Here is a 23,938-nt window from a genome sequence, read left to right as displayed (position 1 = left end):
AAATTTCAATTATTACACATGCTTTCCTACACCATTTGTGATATCACAAACAAACATCAATTTTATGTAGTTTGTTTACAATATGTCAGGAAGCAAAATTCCCAACAATACAGTAACATAATTAAATAACTAGGGTGGGGGGGTGTTAATGTGTGATTTAAAAAGAATATCCCATGGTTTTTGGTTTGATTTGATTTCTATTCAACTTGTGTGTTATAGAAAACACAACTTGTTGAATATAAATCATATCAAACGGTTGAAACCACAAACCATGGGACATCCTATATATATTCAATAGTACCGAAATCTTTATTTTGATGAAATCATAAACTTCGTTAGTTTACATTTTATCAATGATTATAATTAGTCACAAAACTATATTTTTTACAAAATAAAATTTTCAGATTTAGAACTAAATTTCTTTAAGTATTTCCTTCATTCCTTAAAAATATGCTGCTGGAGTTCCTCGTTGACAATATTTATGTTGTTATGGTGATCAGGTCTTTCATCAGTATTGGATTTCCCATGGGCACAAGTTGTGCTCAATTATTAGCTGACCTGTTTTTGTGTCTTATAAGACAGAATTTGTTCAAAGCTTCTATATGATGATGAAAGTCACTTTGTGTACCTGTATTTATATAGATATATGTTTGTTTCTGTTCGAGAATATAATCCGCATTATAACGTGACTTTCCATCATTGAATATTCATGAGGCAGATAATAAAGTCAAGCACGGACTTTTGTCCCCTATAGTCAGACCCTCTGCAAAATTGATGATAGAATTATACATTGCTTCACTCATTTTCATCAAGGGTTTGGGATAGTATGGATTGGCTTAAAGTTTGTAGGAATCTGGTTACACTGTATCTCAGCGGATTTTATATACAAATAGGTCTAAATCATATAACCGTAATGTGATATGTGCTCAAACCACGCGGTTTTTAGGCATTCCAACAAAGTTCATTACATTACATGTCATTAAAATCAAAGTTGATGATGTCCTAGGCTAAATAATTGCGTATGATCACCCTAATATTATCCGGACTGAAATTACGAGAATGAAAAAGTGGAAGGTAACGAAGTAATCCGTGTCATAGACACTATATAAAGAGTACAAAATAGACAGTGTGTACACAATAGAGAGTGCGTACACAATAGACAGTGCGTACACAATAGACAGTGTGTACACAATAGAGAGTGCGTAAACAATAGACAGTGCGTACACAATAGACAGTGCATACACAATAGACAGTGCGTACATAATAGAGTGCGTAAACAATAGACAGTGCGTACACAATAGACAGTGTGTACACAATAGAGAGTGCGTACACAATAGACAGTGTGTACATGATAGAAAGTGTGTACATGATAGAAAGTGTGTACATGATAGAAAGTGTGTACATGATAGAAAGTGTGTACACGATAGACAGTGCGTACACAATAGACGATGCGTACACAATAGACAATGCGTACACAATAGACGATGCGTACACAATAAACAATGCGTACACAATAGGGTACATGTTTTCATGATATAGAGCATCACGAGATCGTGACGTGGATCTTTTCTTGCATCTAGTTTTTGGAGGGGGTGTCAACATTTTCTTAATGATGCATGCCTTTTTGATAATGATATGATGCCTTTTGTTCTCTTTTCTCAATTACTGATCAAATGGAATGTTTTTATAAAGCACTTAATTGAAATTATAAGTTTTTGCTCAAATAAAAAGAATAGACTGCTCATTTGGAACAGGAATCCGCTCGAGTGTGATACGCCGGAGAATTTGGTGTAAACAACATGCCCCTGCGAATTTGATTAAGGAAATTAAAAAAAAAAAAATTCTAGAGTAGTCGGTTCGTTTCCAACAAAGCTGCTCATTTATCAATATAATTTGTTAACAATGAATTTGTAAATTTGTGAACAATAAATTCTTTATTATCTTTTTATTTCTTCTGAATGAATTGTTTATTTATGTTTTATATTTGATTGCATGTCTTTAAACGAGAGGTGTAAATCTTTTCACAGCGTGTGAAACTACAATTCAAATTTTTGCCGTTTGCAATTAGGAAATGGAACATTTAATTTTGTTTTCTCCTTCCGTCTCGGAGAAATATGGCCACTTAATTGACCAAATCCCAATCCTATGCACCCCCCCCCCCCCCCCCCCCCCAGATGATTAAATGGACTCGAGATTTGAAGCAACCTACGAGTGCGTTTGGAACATAAATTACTTTAGGTAAAAATTTAGAATTATCTACGAAATTTGAGAAATTGTTCCTTTTAATGATGTTCTGTTTATTAAGCAACATTTAACATTCATGTCACGGAGTTTTATATTATATTAATGATCTCACTGTGTCTCTCACGTGAATTATAAATGAAGCTTTAGAATATATATCCCATTACCAAATGTGCAATGACTATGTACATACGCACTAATAATCAAGATTCCTTGTTTCCAAACTACTGTAGCATAGTTAGTGTACAGTATCTACAATGTAAACTGTTTAATTTCACCACTGTTGAAAGGATACGGAAGTCCATTTAGGTCCTATCAGAAATATATTACGAATTTTAGAACTTGACTAATTTAACTCTCGGACACTTCCGGTTACCTTTATTTGTATAATGCCTTGTGTAAGTCTTGGTCGGAAGAAAACAATGGCTTCGGTAAGGTTTGGCATTCAGTTCATCTACAGTAGATGTAGGAGAAAAGGCGTATCAATCCAAGTTCCTAATGCCAGGTCATGTGTAAAACACCATAGGGTAGATCCCAGAATTGCTGGGGAATAGCACTTGATAAAACAGTCACATGGTCAGCACTCGGCCCGTATGGAAAGAGTTTGAAAAGATAGGCTGTCTTGGAACTATTTTCAACCGTAGTTTTTAATATGCATATTTAATGGAGTTGAATGTTCATTTTATTCGTAAAATACCGTAGTATTGATATCTTTACCGGGATCTACCATAAAAATTGGAGCATATGACTGTGTACCTTTGAAAATAGTTGAGTTTCAAAATTCTGGGGGAGGGGTTTTTATTGGGGTTTTTTTTTTGGGTGTGTGGGTTGTTTTTTTTATCTAGGGTGCAGGTACCAGAGTGGGGTTAGATTAGTTATATTCATTATATATTGAAAATGCAATAGAATATCTTCAATGTTGTGCATCACGCAGACAAACTGTATGATTATAATGAGCAATGTGAAATTTATGACCCTGGGTTCAGGTCTAATTAATGGATGGGTTTTAGTTAATCATATGTTGAAAATGCAATATACTCTAAAAAGTCATCAAGCAGGCAACCTGTTCGTATGATTACCTGTTATGATATAATGAACACTCTTTGAAAAGTGTAAAAATTCATTTGCCTTTTCAGAATTTAAATAGAATATCGCTTTTCGCTCTGATGTAACTTGCTCACCTATAAATGAATTTTGTTATAAATTGTGTGTAATAGTTATACCAGGATTCATATCTAGCATCCAGTACATAGTATATAAATTGGAGATGTATTAAAAAGCACACGGGTAACACAATGATTTATGTGCATACTCATGTGAACGTAAAGGCCCATGGGCCTCTTTTTCCTTCTAACCCTGCTGACCTTGCAGATATTCTGTACGCAGACATGGTATTATGACATGATCAGGTCCTGATATCTTGTAGAACAGCTGATTTCCTGTCAAAATAGTCTTGGGCTTCACTCTGTCTGTGGAGTCAGTCAGCCATATGACTGGCAGAGAAGCGTACGAAGAGGAGTCATATGCACGACAATGGGGACCAGGGTTTGTTCCTGTCAACTACATGGAAACAAATGACGTTATTTTATTGTTCGATATTGTCTAAATTTAGTTGTTTAGGCGTATATATATATACTGATAACGATCTCCGTTCGTGCTTAAAAATATCAATGCACTTATGTTATATATGCTATAAGTACAACAGAACGAACGTTTCAATATGTCAAGTTTTGATATCTTTGGCTTTCTACTTGATACTTGCATCTTCAGGAAGTAATAGGCGAACAATAATCACAACACAGTTGGATATCCGAACTCGCGAGGAATTTTCTTCATTTGAAATATAATGATGATAAAATCGATGTAGTTTTACGAATATAGTATATTAGAATCCGTTCGAATAACAGCAGCAACAGCACTGCAAAGCGAAACTTCACTTTACCACTCAGCACTGCAAAGCAAGGCTACACTTTACCACTCAGCAGCACTGCAAAGCGAGGCTTCACTTTACCACGCAGCACTGCAAAGCGAGGCTTCACTTTACCACACGGCAGAATCCAATAAGTGTTCGATAACTTCGGCTGAATGGTGAAATACATTATACAACTCGGGGTAAATACCCACTGCAACTCTGATGCAGGGCATAATGATTACCGGTTACTATGTCATCTATGTACAGAACGGATTCCAGAAGACGTTAAAGGTTTCGTCATCATTATTTGATACACACTTTGCAAGGTCGTAACTAGGGGTATATTTAAAGTGAGGCAAGGGATCTAGAGCCCTAGTAGGTCCCAAGATCTTACTGGTTGGGATCCAGGAGGCGATCCCCCTAAAGCGCCTGTCTATAATGCCTAATGCCAGAAACGACCCTGTAATAATGGCTAGAAGACTAACAGATGATGTATTGTCATTCGTGGTGGGGGGAGGGTGTTCTCGTTTCTCCATCTTCATACACTGCACACGCTGTAATGCCGACTCCACAAACCCTTTCTGGAAACTCTTAGAAACAAGTAAACGAGAGAATAGGAAACCCATAGAAACAAGTAAACGACTGACCCGGAAACCCATAGAAACAAGTAAACGACTGGGTCGACCCGGAAACCCATAGAAACAAGTAAACGACTGACCCGGAAACCCATAGAAACAAGTAAACGACTGGGTCGACCCGGAAACCCATAGAAACAAGTAAACGACTGGGTCGACCCGGAAACCCATAGAAACAAGTAAACGACTGGGTCGACCCGGAAACCCATAGAAACAAGTAAACGACTGACCCGGAAACCCATAAACAAGTAAACGACTGACCCGGAAACCCATAGAAACAAGTACACAACTGACCCGGAAACCCATAGAAACAAGTACACAACTGACCCGGAAACCCATAGAAACAAGTAAACGACTGACCCGGAAACCCATAGAAACAAGCACACGACTGACCCGGAAACCCATAGAAACAAGTAAACGACTGACCCGGAAACCCATAGAAACGAGTGAATCGAAAACATATAGAAACGAGTAAACTGAATTTTGTTTTATTGAGATGTACTAGATTTTTTTCGTGAGGTAACCGCCTTCATAAACTGCCTTCATAGTTGTTATGGGCTTGCATATGTTAAAAATGATATTGCATTTTACGTTGAAATACCTTAATATTGAACAAAAAGAGGACCGAATCTCCCTTGAACTCCACCAATGAAAAATACTTTCCAATAGCCTTGTCTGTCAGATCGAGAAGCTGACGGAAAGGTCGAAGTGTACCCCGTGTACATACACATATAAGTCCTCCACTGCCTCAGCCTTTATAGTTAGTGGTCCGACTGTGCAGATTGTGTTGTAAACTTGGGGTTAAATATCAAAATATTTCAGTAACAATCAACTTTTTTTCAATTTTCTGGTTCTGGGGGCCACATTGATTAAAGATTAATTAGCCATTATTTAACTTGGGTACTGTATCCCATGCATGTATTGAAGATTTGTTAAAATCGAAGGGAAAAGCCATGTATTTCTACCAATACTGATTTATTCAGTAATGTATAACATATTTATAAGCAGGTGACAAAAACTGAACTTAAAAACTCAAGATTCGCTACGACTCGTCATTTTCTGACATAGGACAAATTCACACAGTTGAATTTAATACTTTACTGAGTAAAAAAAAAAAGAGCTGGGAATCCACATGATGCGACAAAACAATATCCAGTCTTGAATTTCAATTTGTACCCGTTCATGCCTATCACAAACTGTATTGATTTACTATTATCATTTACAATAAAACAAATGATCCCCCTTCCTCCAATGAATTCCACGGCATTAATCAGCAGGGATTGTAGCACAAAATTCATCGTTTTAGCATTGGTATCATTTGCCTTAGGAATTCATGGTATGGAACCTATATAGACTTGTATTAAGGATAATACATCGTCATAATGGGCTTATTTCTTGTCGAACCATAAATGTAAAAATTGGTATCAGTAACATATGTCTTGTCCTATTAAGCTTTATTGCCAAGCCGGTTCCATTTGTGACCGGCAGGTCATGGGTTCGAGTCACGTTTGTACTTTAGCCGCGTATGGCGTAAAGATAGTTAGTGACAGCTCCTTCGCCAAACGCCCGGCATTTAGAAGTCTTTTGGACAAGATGGTCTCGTGTCGCGGCAGGCGGCGGCACGATAAAGAATCCTCACTGCTACGACCGCGAGTGTCATGCAATAAGTCTACATCTGTGGCACTTCTCATAAAGATGGTGACATCTCAATATGTATGAACATTCTCAAAGGGACGTAAAACAAACTACATATGTTAACAGGACGATCTGTAGATTTGCAGCGGTTTTAATTTTTCCTCGAAATTCTAAAGTTTTCGATTTCAAAGTGTTATCACGACAGTTTCCTTTAGAGTGATATATATTCTTAAAAATAGGAATTAATTAGGGACAAGATAAAAAGCTCAATGTCTGTAAAAATATTAATTAAATTCGTTTGGGGAAGGAGAGAGAGAGAGGAGAGCACTCTTCCTAGGCACCTGATCCCACCTCTGGTATGTCCAGGGGATCCGTGTTTGCCCAACTCTATATTTTGTATTCATTGTAGGAGTTATGAGATTGATCAATTTTCGTTATCTCCGCCTTTCATCGACGACGTTTTATCTATTAACAGTAATCATTTTCATTTATATGTCGATTCGATATATCCCTGTGAAGATAAAAGAAACCACAGAGTCCTCCACATCTGCTTCGTACTTAGATGTTTTATTGAAAATGGATATTAACGGCAAACTAACAACTTAACTTTATGACAAGGGGGATGATTTCAGCTTCTTCATCGTCAACTTCCCATATTTAAGTAGCAATATTCCATTATCACCTGCATATGGTGTTTATATCTCTCAACTGAATCGATACGCAAGAGCTTGTTCTGCATATGACAAGTTTTTAAATCGAGACCGGCTACTGACAAGCAAGTTGATGTTACAGGGGTTTCAACAGTCTCGTTTAAAGTCAACATTTCGCGAATTTTATGGTCGTTATGATGATCTAGTTTGCCCTTATAACCTATCATTAGGTCCAATGCTGTTTGACGTGTTTCATACCTATTGTTAGGCCGTTCTTGGCACACTGATCGTGACTACGGATTACTCCATTTACCTAATCAAGACAATAAGGCTCACGGCGGGTATGATAGGTCGACAGGGGATGCTTACTCCTCATAGACACCTGATCCCACCTCTAGTGTGTCCAGAGGTCCGTGTTTGCCCTACTTCTAATTTTTTAATCTTTATGAGATTGATCACAGTTCGTTATCTTCACTTTGCTTGAATGTTTTCTTCAATCTGTTTTAAGACATAACCAGTAGAGCTGCATTCTCGCTGGTCGTCGTCTCACAATTCTTATATACATGTCTAACTAATTCAACCAAATTTATCGCATCTTTGGGTAACGGACGGCATATTTGTGAACTGTGTGAATATTTATGATGAACAAAGAGTTCTCTGCACACACACACACCTCCTTGTAATGGGGATGAAAATTGTAAAAGTGTGTTTCGTTGTCTTGAAAATTGTCTTTATTACTGGTGCAGGATATTTAGCAAATAAGTTGGATCCATATCATATTATAATTGTTAAAACTGTGCTTGTGTAGTAAACTTTCTTCTCGTGCTAAGCTTCGGTGAGCATATTCTATATATAGTGTCGTGTGTTTTAACTATTTGGAATATGAGTAAAATCGTGAAAACCCTTTGGCCATTTGTTTAAAAATTAAATTTCGTCCATAGTATTGTTTACCCAAGGGCATATTCTATACTTAAAGGAGATATTCGAAGATGAAAGGGGAAGCAAAACGTAGTAGCATGTACTTAGATTCAAAAGCAAGGTCAGTGTTCGGGTAGAGTAATGGTTAACACACTTTTTCTGCAACCCGAGATCAATCTTCAAGATCGGCATTGGTTGCACGTGAGAGAGAATGGTGGTCGGAAACGAGGGTATTCTCCGGCTACTGTTGTTTCCTTCCTCATAATGGACCCCCTTTGTGCCAATATCCGAGCCGACGAGAAGCATTGATGAGTTTTAGAACTTTCGTGTGTTAATCATCGTAAAAAGAGTTTTTAGTTTTAAAAAAGGTCAATTCAAAATTGAGTAAAGTTGACATAATTTTCAGAGACATCATTGGTGATATATATTTTGAACTATAAGTTTTGATATTTCACACGTGTATTTCTTGACATCAATAACTTTCAAGTAACATGAGGAAGAGCTTTAATAGTTTTGTGTATTCAATTTTATTATATTGTTTTAATGTGAATTATTATTTTAGTTTGAATTCTTCTTTCGCTTCTCATACAAAGTTTGTCCGGGCCATAACTTTTTTGTCTTTTGACATAGGCCTTTGATATTTGGTATGTGGGTATACCATAAGACATTATGTAGTTTGCCATTTTGATGACCATGGACCTTTTATGTAAAGATCAAATAATAGTATTTTAGTGGTATTTTTGTTGTCCGGGCCATATTTTTTGGTCTTTTGACATAGGCCTTTAATATTTGGTGTGTTGGTAAGTTTAATTTACTATCATATTTTCACAACACTGTTCCTTGGTTAAAGCACATATACATGTAGGTGACTGTTATATACTGTAACTCTTAATTTTCCACTTTAAAGATGATCCCTTGAAAATGTTTATATAAACCTAGTTTGTATATTCTTTTTAAAAAAAAAAACAACAACGGCCAAGATAGGAAAATAAGATTTTTTTCAACCCAAATTGGTGAACAAGGGGAGTAACTTGTGGCGAAGTGTGGATAAGATCAGCATTTCTACAGCTATGGGTACATGTATATGTCTCAAATAGTGGAACGGGGGGGGGGGGGGGGGGGGGGGGGGGGGGCTATATAGATTTCGTTCGTCAGTCTTTCTCTTCGTTTTCCGTACTTTTTTTTTTATCTGTTTGAATCTTGTTTATTGGTAGCTTCCTTGAGAAGAATTTAGATGAGCTAAAGGTCCTATGTATTGAAGTTCCGTTTTCTTTCTTTATGCTTTGAAACAATGGATCAATCTTTCTTAATTTACACCACACTGCCTACGTAATGATTATATGGGTGCGCAATACGCAGAGGACTGAAATGAGGGATGATGAAATCAGATCCATGTAACACCCCGACAACATCTTCATCTTTTATTTCAAGTACATATTCTTTACAATATAATTAGAATTAGCTGTTTTGAATCTGGACAGCTAATTTTAATTAGATTGATGTCCTCTACAACGTCTTGATCTGACGTTTGGTCTAACATTGTACAGACGACATTTGTGTGCTAGTCGTATTGTCACAACTGAAAAGTGAATGTAATTATCTACTAGAACAAGATCTTTATATATTTTCTGCTCATCTGTTGAACAGTAATTGGCAAAACGTTGTTTTCAATGAAATATATAAAGAGAAAAATTATGGTTACATTTTGCACACGGTTGATCAATAAGGCCCATGGGTCACGTGTTAAGAGATGCTATGATATTCCATTCTTGAATTGACAATCTGTCACTTTTATTTGATAATGAATTAATATCATAAGTTAATTGTAACTAGTTATTATCCTTCAGATTCATAATACAAGGATTAAAACAGCCGCGCGGTGAATGTGCAGCTTGCTGCAATAAGTGCATTTAACCACTTCCTGGATTAAACCGATTACAGTTCTTAATTCTATCATGTCACACGACTTATCCAAGCAAAAGTACTTTTAGGATTTACGAAGTCAAATAAAGTGAATGTTTCCAGAAAACCCACCCCTTTCATTGTTTTCAGATTTTTTTTTAAAAAGTGCATTTTACGGAAACTCTAATCTGTCATACATGTATAGCAAGAACGGCCTTCTTTGAAAAATAGTTTAGTGAATTTTTTGTTACAGAATTTAAAATGGTATGTGTTATTAGTTGCAACGCTTTCTTATACTTATACGCACATCGTTTTAATTTGAGTATCTTAACCCCTTTGTCACAATAGGTGTCAATTTTTTCCAACAATTAATTAAAAGTCATTCTACTTATGGTTTGGTGCACATGGCGGAGAAAGTGTTCGGTATTTAATCGCCGTCCGTAATTTAGAGATAGGATTTCAAAAACTGATAAGAACTGGATATTAAACAGTTGCAGTTCAATGGACCATACCTATTCACGGGACTAGGTATATTTGGCATTTGACGTGGAACAAGTTTAAACCTTTTTATTTATTGGCGATGGCATTGTGAAATTGTAGTCGTATAGACTTTAAAAAGGACGGATTAATCGAAACCAACAAAACCGCTGGAAAACAGTTGTTTGTTTGGGTAGAGCAAGTCAGTTTTTTACCATTTGAAATTTTCTAGAACGGAAGGCCGTCTTGCGTGATTTCAAGATAAACTGGACTATTTTTTGGAACTGTGGTTCATACGTCATTGGTTCAGTGCCGTTGCTGTGTGTGCCGTGAGTCAATACAATGTGGAGAACAATGCGGGGATTAAGTGGACATTAAATGTACGAACTTATTTTCGCCCTACAGTTGTGTAAAAGTTGAGGATTTCTTAGATACATTTTTTTTTTATTTTGCGACTTTTTGGTTGTTGTGTGACTATAAAGTGGTACCATTCTCTGTGTCTTTGATCGATTCTTTCATTGCCATGTTCTTTTTTCCAAAGACAATTCTTTGTTGTGAAAAAAATGCCACAGAACTGAGTGAATAATTGATTTCAGCATATATTGTGTACTAGTGCATTTTACCTCTGAAGCTGCCAGGTAAGTACGGCGTCAGCGCGAATCGATGTTCATGCTTTTTCAACAGTACAACAATAGGGTTTTATAATTCCAATAGTTTATACATTATGGATATCGTTTACAGATGGAATTTAGAAATAATATAGAAAGGATACAGAATATTTAGTCATTTTACCAAGATTTTTCTTTATGATTTTCAGTTCTGGTGTGGATCTGACGAATGAGACTAAAACTTTTCAAGAATTTGGCGTAATGACGGAATTTTGTGACAAGCATGATAACTTCCATCGGAATTTAGTGATTGTCCAGTCCTTGTTTTACGGAGGTTAAGGAGAAAATTTTACACAAATAATATTTGAATGGCAATGAAGGGAAAAGATGGTGACAAAAATCATCTAAGTCCCCATGATCAAAATGGAAAAGACGGACGTGTTTCACCCACGCCGTCATGGCGTCCAGCGTCCGCATTAAGCTCAAGGACGGAGGATGAGGAAGAACCACCTCTTCCCCAGTTTCGACCGTATGACAAAAAGTCATGGGACAACCAAATTCAGAAGGATAGAGATGCACAGCGAAAGTTAGACAAAAACAATGGCAAAGCCGTTGCTCATCTTGTAGATGGTGAGTTAAAGTTCGAAGATGACGAGGAGGAGGCTCGGAAAACAAGAGACCCCACGCTACAGGAGGGCAATATTTTGCCTGATGAATTATCAGAGGTGTTCAAAGAAGAATTATATGGAAAACCATTAGAGGAAATTGATAAATATATCAAAGACAAGGTAAATTTTCAAATTTCAGTCCCCCTGGGTTACTTAGGTGAGGTTCTGACTTGTCAGGTGATGCACAGAAAACAGTAGGAATAAGAGTAAAGTTGAAAATCAGAAGTCGTCTGGTCAGCATGGGAAGTACAATTTATTTCAGTAATTTCAATAATGATGTATACTAATTAGCAGTATTCCTGTGAATGATAATGGTACCTTTTTCTGATTACAAGTATATGATGATAGATCACCTGTTTAAAATAAGTTTAAAACTTTTCTAAATAGACAAGGGTTATAAAAATGAGAGGGTTTTTTTTTTTTCCTCATAGATTATCCTGTCACAATTTTTCGAAATAGAAAAAAGTACTTCATAAACAAAGTTTATTAAGTGGATTTAAAGAATGATTTCGTAACCTTCGATTTACTAATACTTCGATCAGGCAAATATACAAAGTTTCTATAGCATGAATAATTGTATTGTGGCTTAAGCAGGGGACCTAGATTTGCACAGTAGATTTAGGATTGCAAGACACAAACCATTATGGGGATAAATCCAGATCATTCCTCTCAAAGGCATTATCGTCCCACGATCTGATTCTACTCAGCGATACTAGCTGTTACCAGTAAATGTATAAAAATTATTTTCAAACATAATTGTAATGCACAATTTATATGAAGCAATAAATTGACCCCATGATTGTCAACTTTTGTATTGGATGAACAAAGAGGAGACAAGAAGCAATTGTTATTTTTTCAACTGCGTCCATTCAAATAACAAGCTATTGTGTTTCAATACAAGTTCATTGAAGCTGAATGTAGATATTTAAACAAATCCTTTATATCTAGTGATATTAAATCACTACCTGGTGGAAAATATTTACTGCCTCCAATGCCAACTTCACATTTTACCAATGGCTGACACATCTGAAGAGGAGAGAATGCACTGTTTTGGCTTATTTTTAGTCGAAAGTAGTTCTTGTTCTCAGAAAACAGCTGACAGGCTAGTGTCGGACAGACTTGCAAACAACAGGTTTACAAGAGAATGTGTCAAATCAACATCCAATAGGTCATAAAAATATTCTTTTATTTTTGCTTTTCTTTTTCTCTCTCTCCTTATTTTGTAATTGGTTTCTAAAATTAAGAAAAAATAGAGGACAGAGATGATAGAGGAAATGACTACTATAACATGTCAGAGGAAATCACTGCTACAACATGTCACATTTTCTTTAAATTCATTTAGAATGTTCTTCACTTGCTCCTCAGTAGCAACATTTACAATTTTTAGAAAATATTTAGCGCATATAATTGTGACTCGATCATCTAAGAATAAATCAAAGGACCAGAAAAGTTACAGCAAAAATAGACATGAGCAGAATATAATTGCTCTATGGCAAAAAATTTAATGTGCCATCATACATACACTGTTATCTTCTGTCTGTGTTCTTTCTACTAAACCTAAGTCTATTAGGGAATGTTCAATAATGATATGTACTGTCTCATATACTAAAGGAAAAATCGTTAAGGCTAATATTTTGGCATAATGTGTGTAAAATGAATAAAAATATCAGGTAAAGTTCAGATCTCACTTTAAAAATTTTGTCAAATGTTCCATGCAACAATCACTAAACATAAACAGGAAAATATTAACAGAACAGCAATACAATCATGATTCTGGAAGAAAAAGGATTATTCTAAAGTGAGCATGTTCTTGGCTGATTAAATTTCACATGCGTTGGATTGGTGTGCCTCGTTTCAGCCCATCTGATGCATTCACCCCATATTACACAATTTCATCCAGTTTTTTCCTTCGTTGTTAATTTCATGGCAGTAAGGGTATATGTAAAGAAATCACATCATATCATCACAGCAGGAACCCACTAGGAAGACCCAAATCAATTTGTAGAGAGGAAGTGAAGTATCACTGATATCTGCCCCATTGATTCTCAATGTGTTTATTACAGGGCTGATCGAATTTTAGCATATCAAATTAGATGTTTAAAATTTATGGGAGAAGCTAGTTCAGAGAGGTTTGAAATATTTATTTTTTTAGTTTTCTTGGAATCTATTGAGTTTTTATTTTCTGTTCATGCAACTTTAAAGTAATTGTTAGGTTTTTTTTTTTAATTTACAATACTGCAAGCTAGTTCCCAATCCAAAAGTCTCCTCTTTACAATTAACTGACACTATAGCCTTTCTTTTCTCATTACTTTGTGAATGAAAAAAAAGATATATATATATATATATATATATATATATATATATATATATATATATATAGCTGTTTCTTGATATCTTCTTTAATTATAGTACTCTTTCTTAAATTCCTAATTAAGGCATGTTGCTTTTACAATATTACCTCAGGCAAAGGGGCTCATATAAAATAGTCAATATCTGCTGAAACATAAAGATTTTCTGTCTTATGGAACTATATATATATATATATATATATATATATATATATATATAGTCATAAGAAAGACTTACAAGATAGATTTGTGGATAGACAGTACTGTAATAGTTCGGATTTTATCAATATCGTGGTTTGTTATTCCAAGTTCTGTTTCCAATACAGACTTATTCTGCCGGGTTGCTTTCACCACGCATCATAGAAACAAGGTATACTTTATGTGCGCTTATGAATAATCCGAATATGGTCTGTTTCAAGTAACACTATTGATCAAAAGTATTGACCAAATGAACAGACAAATACAATTTGTTGGCTTAAAAATTCAATGAATGTAATTGAAAACATTGTAACAACAAACTTTCTCTACACGATAGCTATTGCATGGGCATGAGGTTTTAAACGCTGCGGAATGGGTAGAGAGTTCTTAAGAGTCACAATTTGGAGCGTTTCGTTTACTCAGGCTAGTGGTCATATTTGGCTACAAGTAAAATAAACACAATGTGGCCACTTGGGGAAAAAAAGGTCTTTCGAAATGGATAGAAAAAGAAATACATTTGTATGTCTGTCATGCCTCAATATATAGCAAACAGTAAGATACAGAATAGGGAAAAACCAATATATAACAAACAGCAAATACAGACTACATAGCAGAAACAGCCATACGAAAACCTCAATGTGAAGCAAATATGGAATATGTAGAAGAAAAACCTCAAGACATAAAGCAAATGCAAAATAAACAGGGAAAACCTCGATGTAAAGCATACATAAAATACAGACTACGCTGAAGAAAATCGACAATACATATGTATATAGCAAAAACAGGCAATACGAAATACGCAAAGGAAAAATGTCAATACATAGCAAAAAAAGCCAAAACGCACAGGAGAAATGTCAATGTAAAGCCAGTATGAAATACGCTGAGGAAAAAATTCAGTGTAAAGCACATATGAAATAAACATGCAGAGGGAAAGCTTTGATATATAGCAAATATGAAATAAACAGGGAAAACTTTGATATAAAGCAAACATCAAATCCAGACTAAATTGAGGGGAATCCTCAGAGTATATAATCTTGATAGAGCAAACATCAATTTTGAAATACTTTGAGGAGAAACCTCAAAGTATACCATATGGCAAATACAGAATACATTCAGGGAAACCTTGATATATTTCCATCAGCATGTACAAAATACAGAGAGGAAAAACCTCAATAAATAGCAAAAATCCGGCACATTTATATTGAAGTCGCTTATAATGAACTATCTGTTATATTGAAGTAAAAATAAATCCCAGTGATATTATTTATGTAGTTCAACATCGGTTATATATTGAACTTTTGATATAATGAAGAATTGAGGTTGGACCCCTGATTTTCAATATATCTCGGGTATACTATATATTCTAAGGGGAATTCTTGATAAATAAGGAACACACTGAGGGGAAACCGCGATATATAATAAACATCAGACACAGAATATACTGTAGATATATATCACGTAGCAAAATTAATCAGAATATGCTTAGAATAAACCCGGGAAGAAGGTGGCACCAGTTTTATAGAATAATTATTAAGAATGTCAATTATTTTCACAGTATTTATACAAGAAGAAAACCCCCTTTCTTAATGCATTTACATCTGTAAATTTAAGTAGAGTAAATCTTTTAGGATATATAAAGAGATATATGTATGGTATACAAGTAGACCTGGTCGTCTAATGTTAAAATTTTAAATATTCTTCAATTGCTTAACAGTTGAAATGCAGTTTTGAGAGTTTAAAATCCCTATTTATTTTGACCGCGGTGTTTTTTGGATACTTGAATTTCTATTTACAAGTCTCTGTATAAGTAGTTAAGACTTAATTACTGTTTTGAAAACCTCTATTCATTGTAAAAGAAAGTGGAGAACTTTTAAGATAATTTTCTCTGATAGTGTGATAAAGTAGGCGGATCTGAAATATTAATGGGCGAGCCTGTAAAGATTACCAAATACACATTACAGGAAAATTTAGATAAGATACAAGTGTGTGACTATATAAAGTAATTGTTTGGGCATGAAAATTAAAGAAAACAGGATATTATTGGGAAGCTGATAGCCATCAATTTCTTTCTTTCTCCTTTTTTTTTAGTTTTATAAAAAATGAATTGATGATATATGAAAATATCCAAATCAAACCACAGTGATATACAGTGTCACTGTCATTGTCATTAAAAATGATATAAAGCATTGTGTTCTTTACATGTCTCTTCATTTCCTCAATATTATCAGATAATGGTCAACATAGGTATCTCTCACTGAGACGTTATAGGGAGGTATCACTGATTTATATACAAGAACAATGTTGTTAATTTCACATCGAGCTTTTGTACACAGTGATCTGTTTGCATTGAAAGAGAAATTGAAATGACATTTAGGTTACTGGCCCCTCCAATGGTAACATTTGCAGCCATTATCTGTTAATGGGCATAAACACACCAAGAATTGGTATCAGTTGAATGTTTTTATTCCTTTAAGAATCTTTTACTCATGGAGACTTTGCCCACTCCTGGTGAGCTGCCACATGGAACTAATTGTTGGGAACCCTGGTCCATTTCCTTAACAACAAGGGTTATTTATTGTGACATCGCCTACTGTGACATATAGTTTGGGACTCCCATTTTGGTGGTGCATACAGTTGACGCTTAGGACCTGTGACATTTAATGCCAAGCATTTGGCAAGGAAGAGTCACAATATCTAGTTTCATAATTTGAGTCTGATATTGAATAGGACTCAAACCCACAATCGGCCACACTTGAAACAAGCACCCTACACTGTTGAGTTACTGCAGCAGTGTTTTGTAAATAGTATAAAAACGTGTATTGAATATTTTGCAATATCTGCAAGTTGTCTGTATGATAGAACAGTTATCAATGATTGTCATAAATGTTTAGTCATATAGGCATCTTACTTATTCGTTTTAAACAAAAGTGATGTTCAACCGAAGTACTTTTTGGTTTTTAACTGAACAGAGAAACTAAATGTAGTTGACATTTGACTGAGCTAGTCTTCCCTTAATGCTAACCACACCTGACAACTTGTGGGATATATATATTGAGTAAACAAACATAGCAGCTGTTTCTTCCTCCCTAATACACGCAGTGCAGATACAAGTTTTAAATCCTGAGCTTTATAAGTATGAGATGTCTTAAAAATCATGTAATCGCACAAAATGACTGACTCCTTGCGGTTTTCCTAACAAAACATTCCTGATGTGCAGCCAGTTTCACCCTGAACGACAGGGAAGCACCTCTGCTGTGTGAATTATATATCCCATAAGTTTGTCAGACACTGAGCCTGTGTCATAATTGTGCCATAACTGTCCACTGCAATTCCACCTTAATCAAGAAAACGGGATAATTCTTATTTCACGATTACACTGCAGCACAGTAATTGTATTATGAATTTTAATAATTAAAACTTGAAGTTGATTTTTATAAGGGTTCTGGAAATGACAGCTGTAATCCATAGGGGTAAACTGGAATTGTGTGTTCTTTGTCTAATCCATCTCAGAGAAAGCATTGAAACTTGTGTATTATTACTTGTACCAGCAATTCAATAGTGACAGAAACTGAAATGGGAAAAACCTGATAGATATCATTGAGTACTATTTAATCATTGGAAGGTCTACAAAATATTGATTAGTTTGATAGAATTTAAAAAATTCATTAGATTTCAAAGTTTACAGTTTTGGAAGAAAGATAATTTGGGTCAAGGATTTTCAATGCACAAATATACAAGTCCTACTGGCTACCATACATTTAAACAGCATTCTGTCAACTTTTCTTCTTTGTTTTAAAAAAAAGCTCAGCATGTATTAAATATAATTTTTACAAATGTTACACTTGAGGCTTAGATTAAAATTTTGTTTGCTTCTCCTCATCCTCACAAGTCAAGGTTTTGTATGTGATTATTATTTTGATCTGTATGAGTATAGATAGGTAAGGGGAAATATTGCATAAAACTGGGCAAGTATTGTGAGATTTTAATTGGCTAGACTGTAGAATCTGCTCCAAAATTTGAGTCAACTAACACAAAAAATTATTGAAAAGACTTTTTAATTTTTTTAAAAATTCTTTGAAGAGTTTTATTTTGTAGTTGTACTTTTTCCAGGTTTACTGGAAAGGGGTAACTTTGTTTTGTTTTCATACATGAATATAGAAAATGTATCCATCGACATGTCAAAGTAGTAATTGGTAGACAGCTAAACCAATTTAATTGCGACACTAATAGGACTTGGAAACTCCATTAAAGATACTATAAATATACTCTCTTTTCATTAAGATTATCTGTCTGCCCCAGTGTTTTATGCACTATATGTTATTAGAAGTTTTTAAAACTCCAACCACTTTAATTTGAATTAATTTGAATATATATCAATGAAGCGAATCCCTGACCATGTGGAAGGGAGATAGAATCAGTCGAATTTTTTGATTTATCATTATCACCGTCATTTTAATATATTGTACATAAGGCTCGTGATGTCTGCTTCTGACTTTAGAACTCTGCACCCCTTGACATGCGGATCTGTGTTTTAGATCAGGGTAACTATGAGTTGTTAGCCCCTAAGGACTGTCAGATCAAAGCCGAAGGGGCTTACATTATTTTGTTCTGAAGTAACCCAAATCTGCTGATGGCCCGATTATTAGATAGCAGGCTGGCTTGGTTAGAATATTTCCCTGTGTCAACTGTACCTTCATGGTGATTGAATTTTTATTTAAAATTCAGTTCTGTATCGTAATTTTTATAGTTTACGAGGCTGATATATGCGTTACGCTTCGTAACCATGATTGTGTTGCAACTTAAGGTGATTGTAAGATGCCCCTATTACTGAGAAACTCAATACAATTCTTCATGAAGTTTTGTAAAAGGTTAGTTCTTTGATCTGATAACGGCACACTGCATTAAGAAACATTGCCTTCTCCATTGTCTCTAGTGTATCCTACATTACGACCAATTTTGAAGTTCAATAGATATCTACACAAGATCGGTACAAATGTCAATTACATACATCAAATCACAGCTTTTATACCCAAATTGTCGATAAACATCAACAATTAAAGTATTTAAATACCCTTTAAGCCTGGATTTGCAAGTTTGAGAACCAGTGTATATATATTTATTTTGACAATTAAATATGTGCATTGGTAATATTCAATATTAGAAACTGAAATACACTAGGCCACTGAATAGAAGAAAATTGAATTATTTTAAGGAAGTTTCTCTGAGCAGAAAGTTTATGAATACATCTGAGTAAAAATTCATTCTGTTAGAAGAAGACTGTCAATATTTGATAGCTAAAACAACCATTATAGTGATTTAAAGAGCATCATATCAGGGAGCATTAACTTCTAGTGAGAAAATAACAAACAAACTGATAATGTTACAGTGTATAAGGTATCTCAGCTCTGTAGATATGTGCAGGTCCGGAGGCAGCTAGGACTTCAATTCAAGTACTGATAGTACTGAAATTGTACTGCCTGTAAATCACAATTCAAAACTGCATGATTGAAATGTTCAGCTAAATGTTTGGTAAATAGCTATATGTCAAAAAACAGATTGAAAAAAAAAAGACACAAATTTAAATCATGCTAATTCTACTGATTACTTTAATGACCTGTACATATATATAATGACGTCTTTTGACCTGCACTGACGATTTCCTTCGTTTGTTTTCGGCATGATGGATATTCATGGGTTAAGCAGGATTTGTTCACAGCCTTCAACTACTGCTTCCCTTGGAGCCATGCACTTGTTTTAAAGTACAACTAACACATTAGGATTTACTAAACCCTTTTGACTGAAACAATACCCAGTCTGTATTTAAACGTGAGTAAAAGCTTACTCCGGCTGTTGGTCACCCTTACAGCAGGTGATTGAAATTTCCAGGCCTGATTTTGCGAATTGTTTGGTTTACATTTAGAACAACTGTTGATTCAGTGTTTAGTTATGTTGGACACTTCAGCGAATCACTTCTGAATAAGCATATTGACCTTGCTTAACTGTTTCTTTCACAGTTTCATATTTTCGGGGTCATTTAAATTTTTGCAAAATGGCAACTGTACAGATATGAGAAAGACGTGAATTTCTTGCTTATAGTTCTTTAATGGTTTATATTGGTTGTTGAAAAGAAGAGGCTTACTGTAAAATATTTATCACCAGGGTATAAATTAAATTGGCTTTGAAATTATGTGTCATTTATCTTATAAGCTTTAACTCTAAGGTCATTGTCAACGAAAAGAATGTAGTGATTTAATTACAATGTACCTATTGCAAGTCGAGGACATTTTGATGTCTTTATTTAAGTCTTAAGAGTCGGGTCATCATCGCTAGTATCACCGTGAACAGTCTCCCAACTGTTCGAATTCTTATTTTGATTTGTAGATTTAATTTAACATGATACAATGCAGTTCCTACACATTTAGCGTAAATAACTAGGCTTCAGAATATGTAACTATTGTAAGTATGAAATTTACACCAAATTCCTGTGGTTGACAATTGGAATTGGTAAAAAAAAAAAAAAAAAAAAAAAAAAATTACGACCCACAATTTTTAAAACTGTACAAAAAGGTCATGTCTGTGAAGGGATAATTAAAACAAACGAAATAACATCCAAATTGTGACAGTTACAAAGCAGTTCTTTAATCAATGCTGCAGGTTTCGGTTACACTTATAAAAACTTGATCGTTTAATGTTTCATTCTTGGTTCATAAAAGGTAGTTGAAATGTATATATTAGATTATTGCCCGATACTATCAACAGTAGATCATGTTTTTAAATAGACAAAATTCTTCAAGAAACAAAGAACAATGTGAGCTTTTACAAGGATAATCAACCATGAAGATTATCTTCCCTGTTATCGTGTTCATCTGTTAGAAAAGGATCATAGTATCTAAGATGTCGCCCACTAAACGGGGGAACTGTGACAGTTAGCCCAACCTGCATACAGACACTGCCCACTAATTCCTCCCAGGAATGGGGCAGATATGATAGGCAGCACCACCTACACTCAGCCCACTGAATTACCCCCAGGAACGGGGCAGATATGATAGGTAGCACCACCTACACTCAAATACTGTCCACTGAATTACCTCCAGGAACAGTAGATGCAATAGGTAGCACCACCTACACTCAAATACTGTTCACTGAATTGCCCCCAGGAACAGTAGATGCAATAAGTAGCACCACCTACACTCAAATACTGTTCACTGAATTACCCCCAGGAACAGTAGATGCAATAAGTAGCACCACCTACACTCAAATACTGTTCACTGAATTACCCCCAGGAACAGTAGATGCAATAGGTAGCACCACCTACACTCAAATACTGTTCACTGAATTACCCCCAGGAACAGTAGATGCAATAGGTACATGTAGCACCACCTACACTCAAATACTGTCCACTGAATTACCCCCAGGAACAGTAGATGCAATACCGTAGGTAGCACCACCTTGCCATTGCAGTTTTATCATTTTACCCTATACAATCTACAACAATTGTTCTTACAGCTTTCAGGCTTCCAATATTTTATTGTTACATGTATATTTTAAATCAATATTGGTCATGACCATTTTCACTATGTTCTAGTCTAAGATAAGATATCAAATATTGATCTTTCTAACATCATACTCGTTTGTCCTCAAATTAGGAAATCAGAACTATACTTGTTTTTTTTGAAAAACAAAGGATTTTGCATACCTGTAATTATAATCAAATCTATATCTGACAGATAAAATTACCAGAAAAAGTTTGTTTCAAACTAATTTAGGACATAGAATACCCCCCTCCCCCAAATTGTAAAACTATTTGTAAATGTTTAAAATATTGCTTTAAAAAACACATATTTACCACAAAATTTTCCTATGAAATCTTGTTTATTTTTGTATTATTCACAATTTTTTTCATGCAATTACAATTGAAAAACATTACCCCAAAATTGAAATCCTTCAAGAATGTCTTTGCATTTCATGTATCATGCAATGACCGATTTATTCTGTTGTTTGATCAAATAATAGAAAATCTCACGTGAACATATACCATGTTTTAAGGTCATTGGATACCCAAGATATTTTGCTTCAAATGAAGTAGGATTTTGCTGTACATGTTTATGTGGAATTTTCTATTATTTGATCAAACAACTACGTAAACCGGTCGTTAATATGTGAACTTCACCATTAAAAAGATGTTTTGGAAATCTTTCATTTTCTGTGTAATATTTTTTCATTGAATTTTCAATGTTTCAGCAATATTGAAACATTTATGAATAATTTACAAACTTTGATAACAATTTTATTTTGGGGGTATCCTATGTTCGTATTTTGTGAATCATCAAAATGATTAGAATTGTAAATCAGCAGTTTAATTTATAAAAGTCAGCTCATGTGTTAGACATGTCAATAGTTTGTGAACTGTCAAATTAACTTTCACATAATTTTTCTCATTCACTATATTCAGACAAAAGTCTTGCCATGCTATTTATCTGATATGGATTCTTTTTCAGACATTTGTAGCAATAGCACCCCGATTCCAAAAGAATTACATTCACCGCTTCACAGCTACCAAAGCTCTCGGGTGTTTGACGCCTTGGAATCCAGCTCGAAAGTTCTCTGTGTACATTGCCACAAATCAGTTTTTTGACTATCTAGTCATATTGACCATTTTGTGTAACTGTGTCTTCTTAGCTATGCCCGATGACCCTGCCTCAGAGACAGCAGAGTAAGTACACTAGTCAAAAGCATGCAATCAAATAACGGTGCAAGCTACTTCGATGTATTGTGAAATTAAATGAGCCTGAATTGTACATGTTTGGGGAATTTTTTTTTGGACATCGACTTTGTATGCCATATACAGTAAAACACGGTTATAGTGAACCTCCGGGGCTAGCAAAAAACTGTTTGTAATAATCAAACTTCATTATACAGTAAAACACAGTTATAATGAACCTCCAGGGCCAGGGGAAAATTGTTTGTAATAATCAAACTTCGTTATATCTAATAAAAAGAATTGTCAGTTTCTTCTCATAGAGGAATAAATTTCACTTCATAATAAACGTGAATTTTTTATAAGCATGTTTGTTGACGTAAGCATGTTTTACTGTATAATATTATATAAGTATGTTGGTAGATGTGCATTAGATTATAATTGAATGGAAAACATTTCAGATGATTTGATCTTTTAATGAAATGTTCTGATTTTGAACCCAGGTGTGCTTATTCAACAGAGCAGCAACTTATGATAGAATTGGTTTTTTTAATATACCTGTCACCTTCTATTTTTACAGATACGTCTTTCTAGGAATCTATACTATGGAATGTGTCGTCAAAATTCTTGCTCGTGGATTAATAGTTAACAAGTTTACGTATCTACGAGACCCGTGGAACTGGTTAGATTTTATAGTCATCATATCAGCGTAAGTATTGCTTGTGATAGCATCAATGTGCCAAAAGCGAAAGTTGTTTACCAAAAAAAACCGAAATCATTCAGAGACAAAAAAGAATTTACTTGATGAAAAAAATTGAAAAGTTGTTAAAAAGTATTTCACAATTTTTTTTTTCTCCATTGTAGATATGTCACCATTATCATAGACATCGTATCAACTCCTAGTACTGATGGAGAAAGTGACGGAAGCGTTTTCAATCCTCAGATGTTGCGAACGTTTAGAGTATTAAGAGCTCTCAAAACAGTGTCTATAGTGCCAGGTTTGTATAGTAACACCAATGTCTTCCACAACTTATAAATGATTCTTTTT

At 34.7% G+C, this 23,938-nt stretch overlaps 1 protein-coding gene across 17 annotated transcripts in view; it reads left to right on the top strand.

Annotated features, from left to right (window-relative positions):
* LOC125650131 (sodium channel protein 1 brain-like) overlaps window positions 1-23,938 on the top strand; it is a 57,292-nt gene that overhangs the window by 10,355 nt on the left and 22,999 nt on the right. For 5 of the 17 annotated variants that reach the window (XM_048878121.2, XM_056165140.1, XM_048878115.2 and 2 more), the window contains exons 1-5: window positions 10,416-11,008; window positions 11,188-11,766; window positions 22,691-22,905; window positions 23,471-23,599; window positions 23,755-23,888. In XM_048878121.2, coding sequence (XP_048734078.1) covers window positions 11,347-11,766; window positions 22,691-22,905; window positions 23,471-23,599; window positions 23,755-23,888 — 898 coding nt within the window. In that variant the 5' untranslated portion in view covers window positions 10,416-11,008; window positions 11,188-11,346. Of the gene's footprint in view, window positions 1-10,414; window positions 11,009-11,187; window positions 11,767-22,690; window positions 22,906-23,470; window positions 23,600-23,754; window positions 23,889-23,938 lie in introns of those variants that run through there. The other 12 variants (XM_048878111.2, XM_056165142.1, XM_048878112.2 and 9 more) reach the window with 5 other exon arrangements.

This window comes from Ostrea edulis, chromosome 5 (assembly GCF_947568905.1).
Source record: "Ostrea edulis chromosome 5, xbOstEdul1.1, whole genome shotgun sequence".
Taxonomy (NCBI): Eukaryota; Metazoa; Mollusca; class Bivalvia; order Ostreida; family Ostreidae; genus Ostrea; species Ostrea edulis.
The sequence above is the reverse complement of the archived record's forward strand: the minus strand, read 5'-3'. Positions and strand labels throughout refer to the sequence as shown.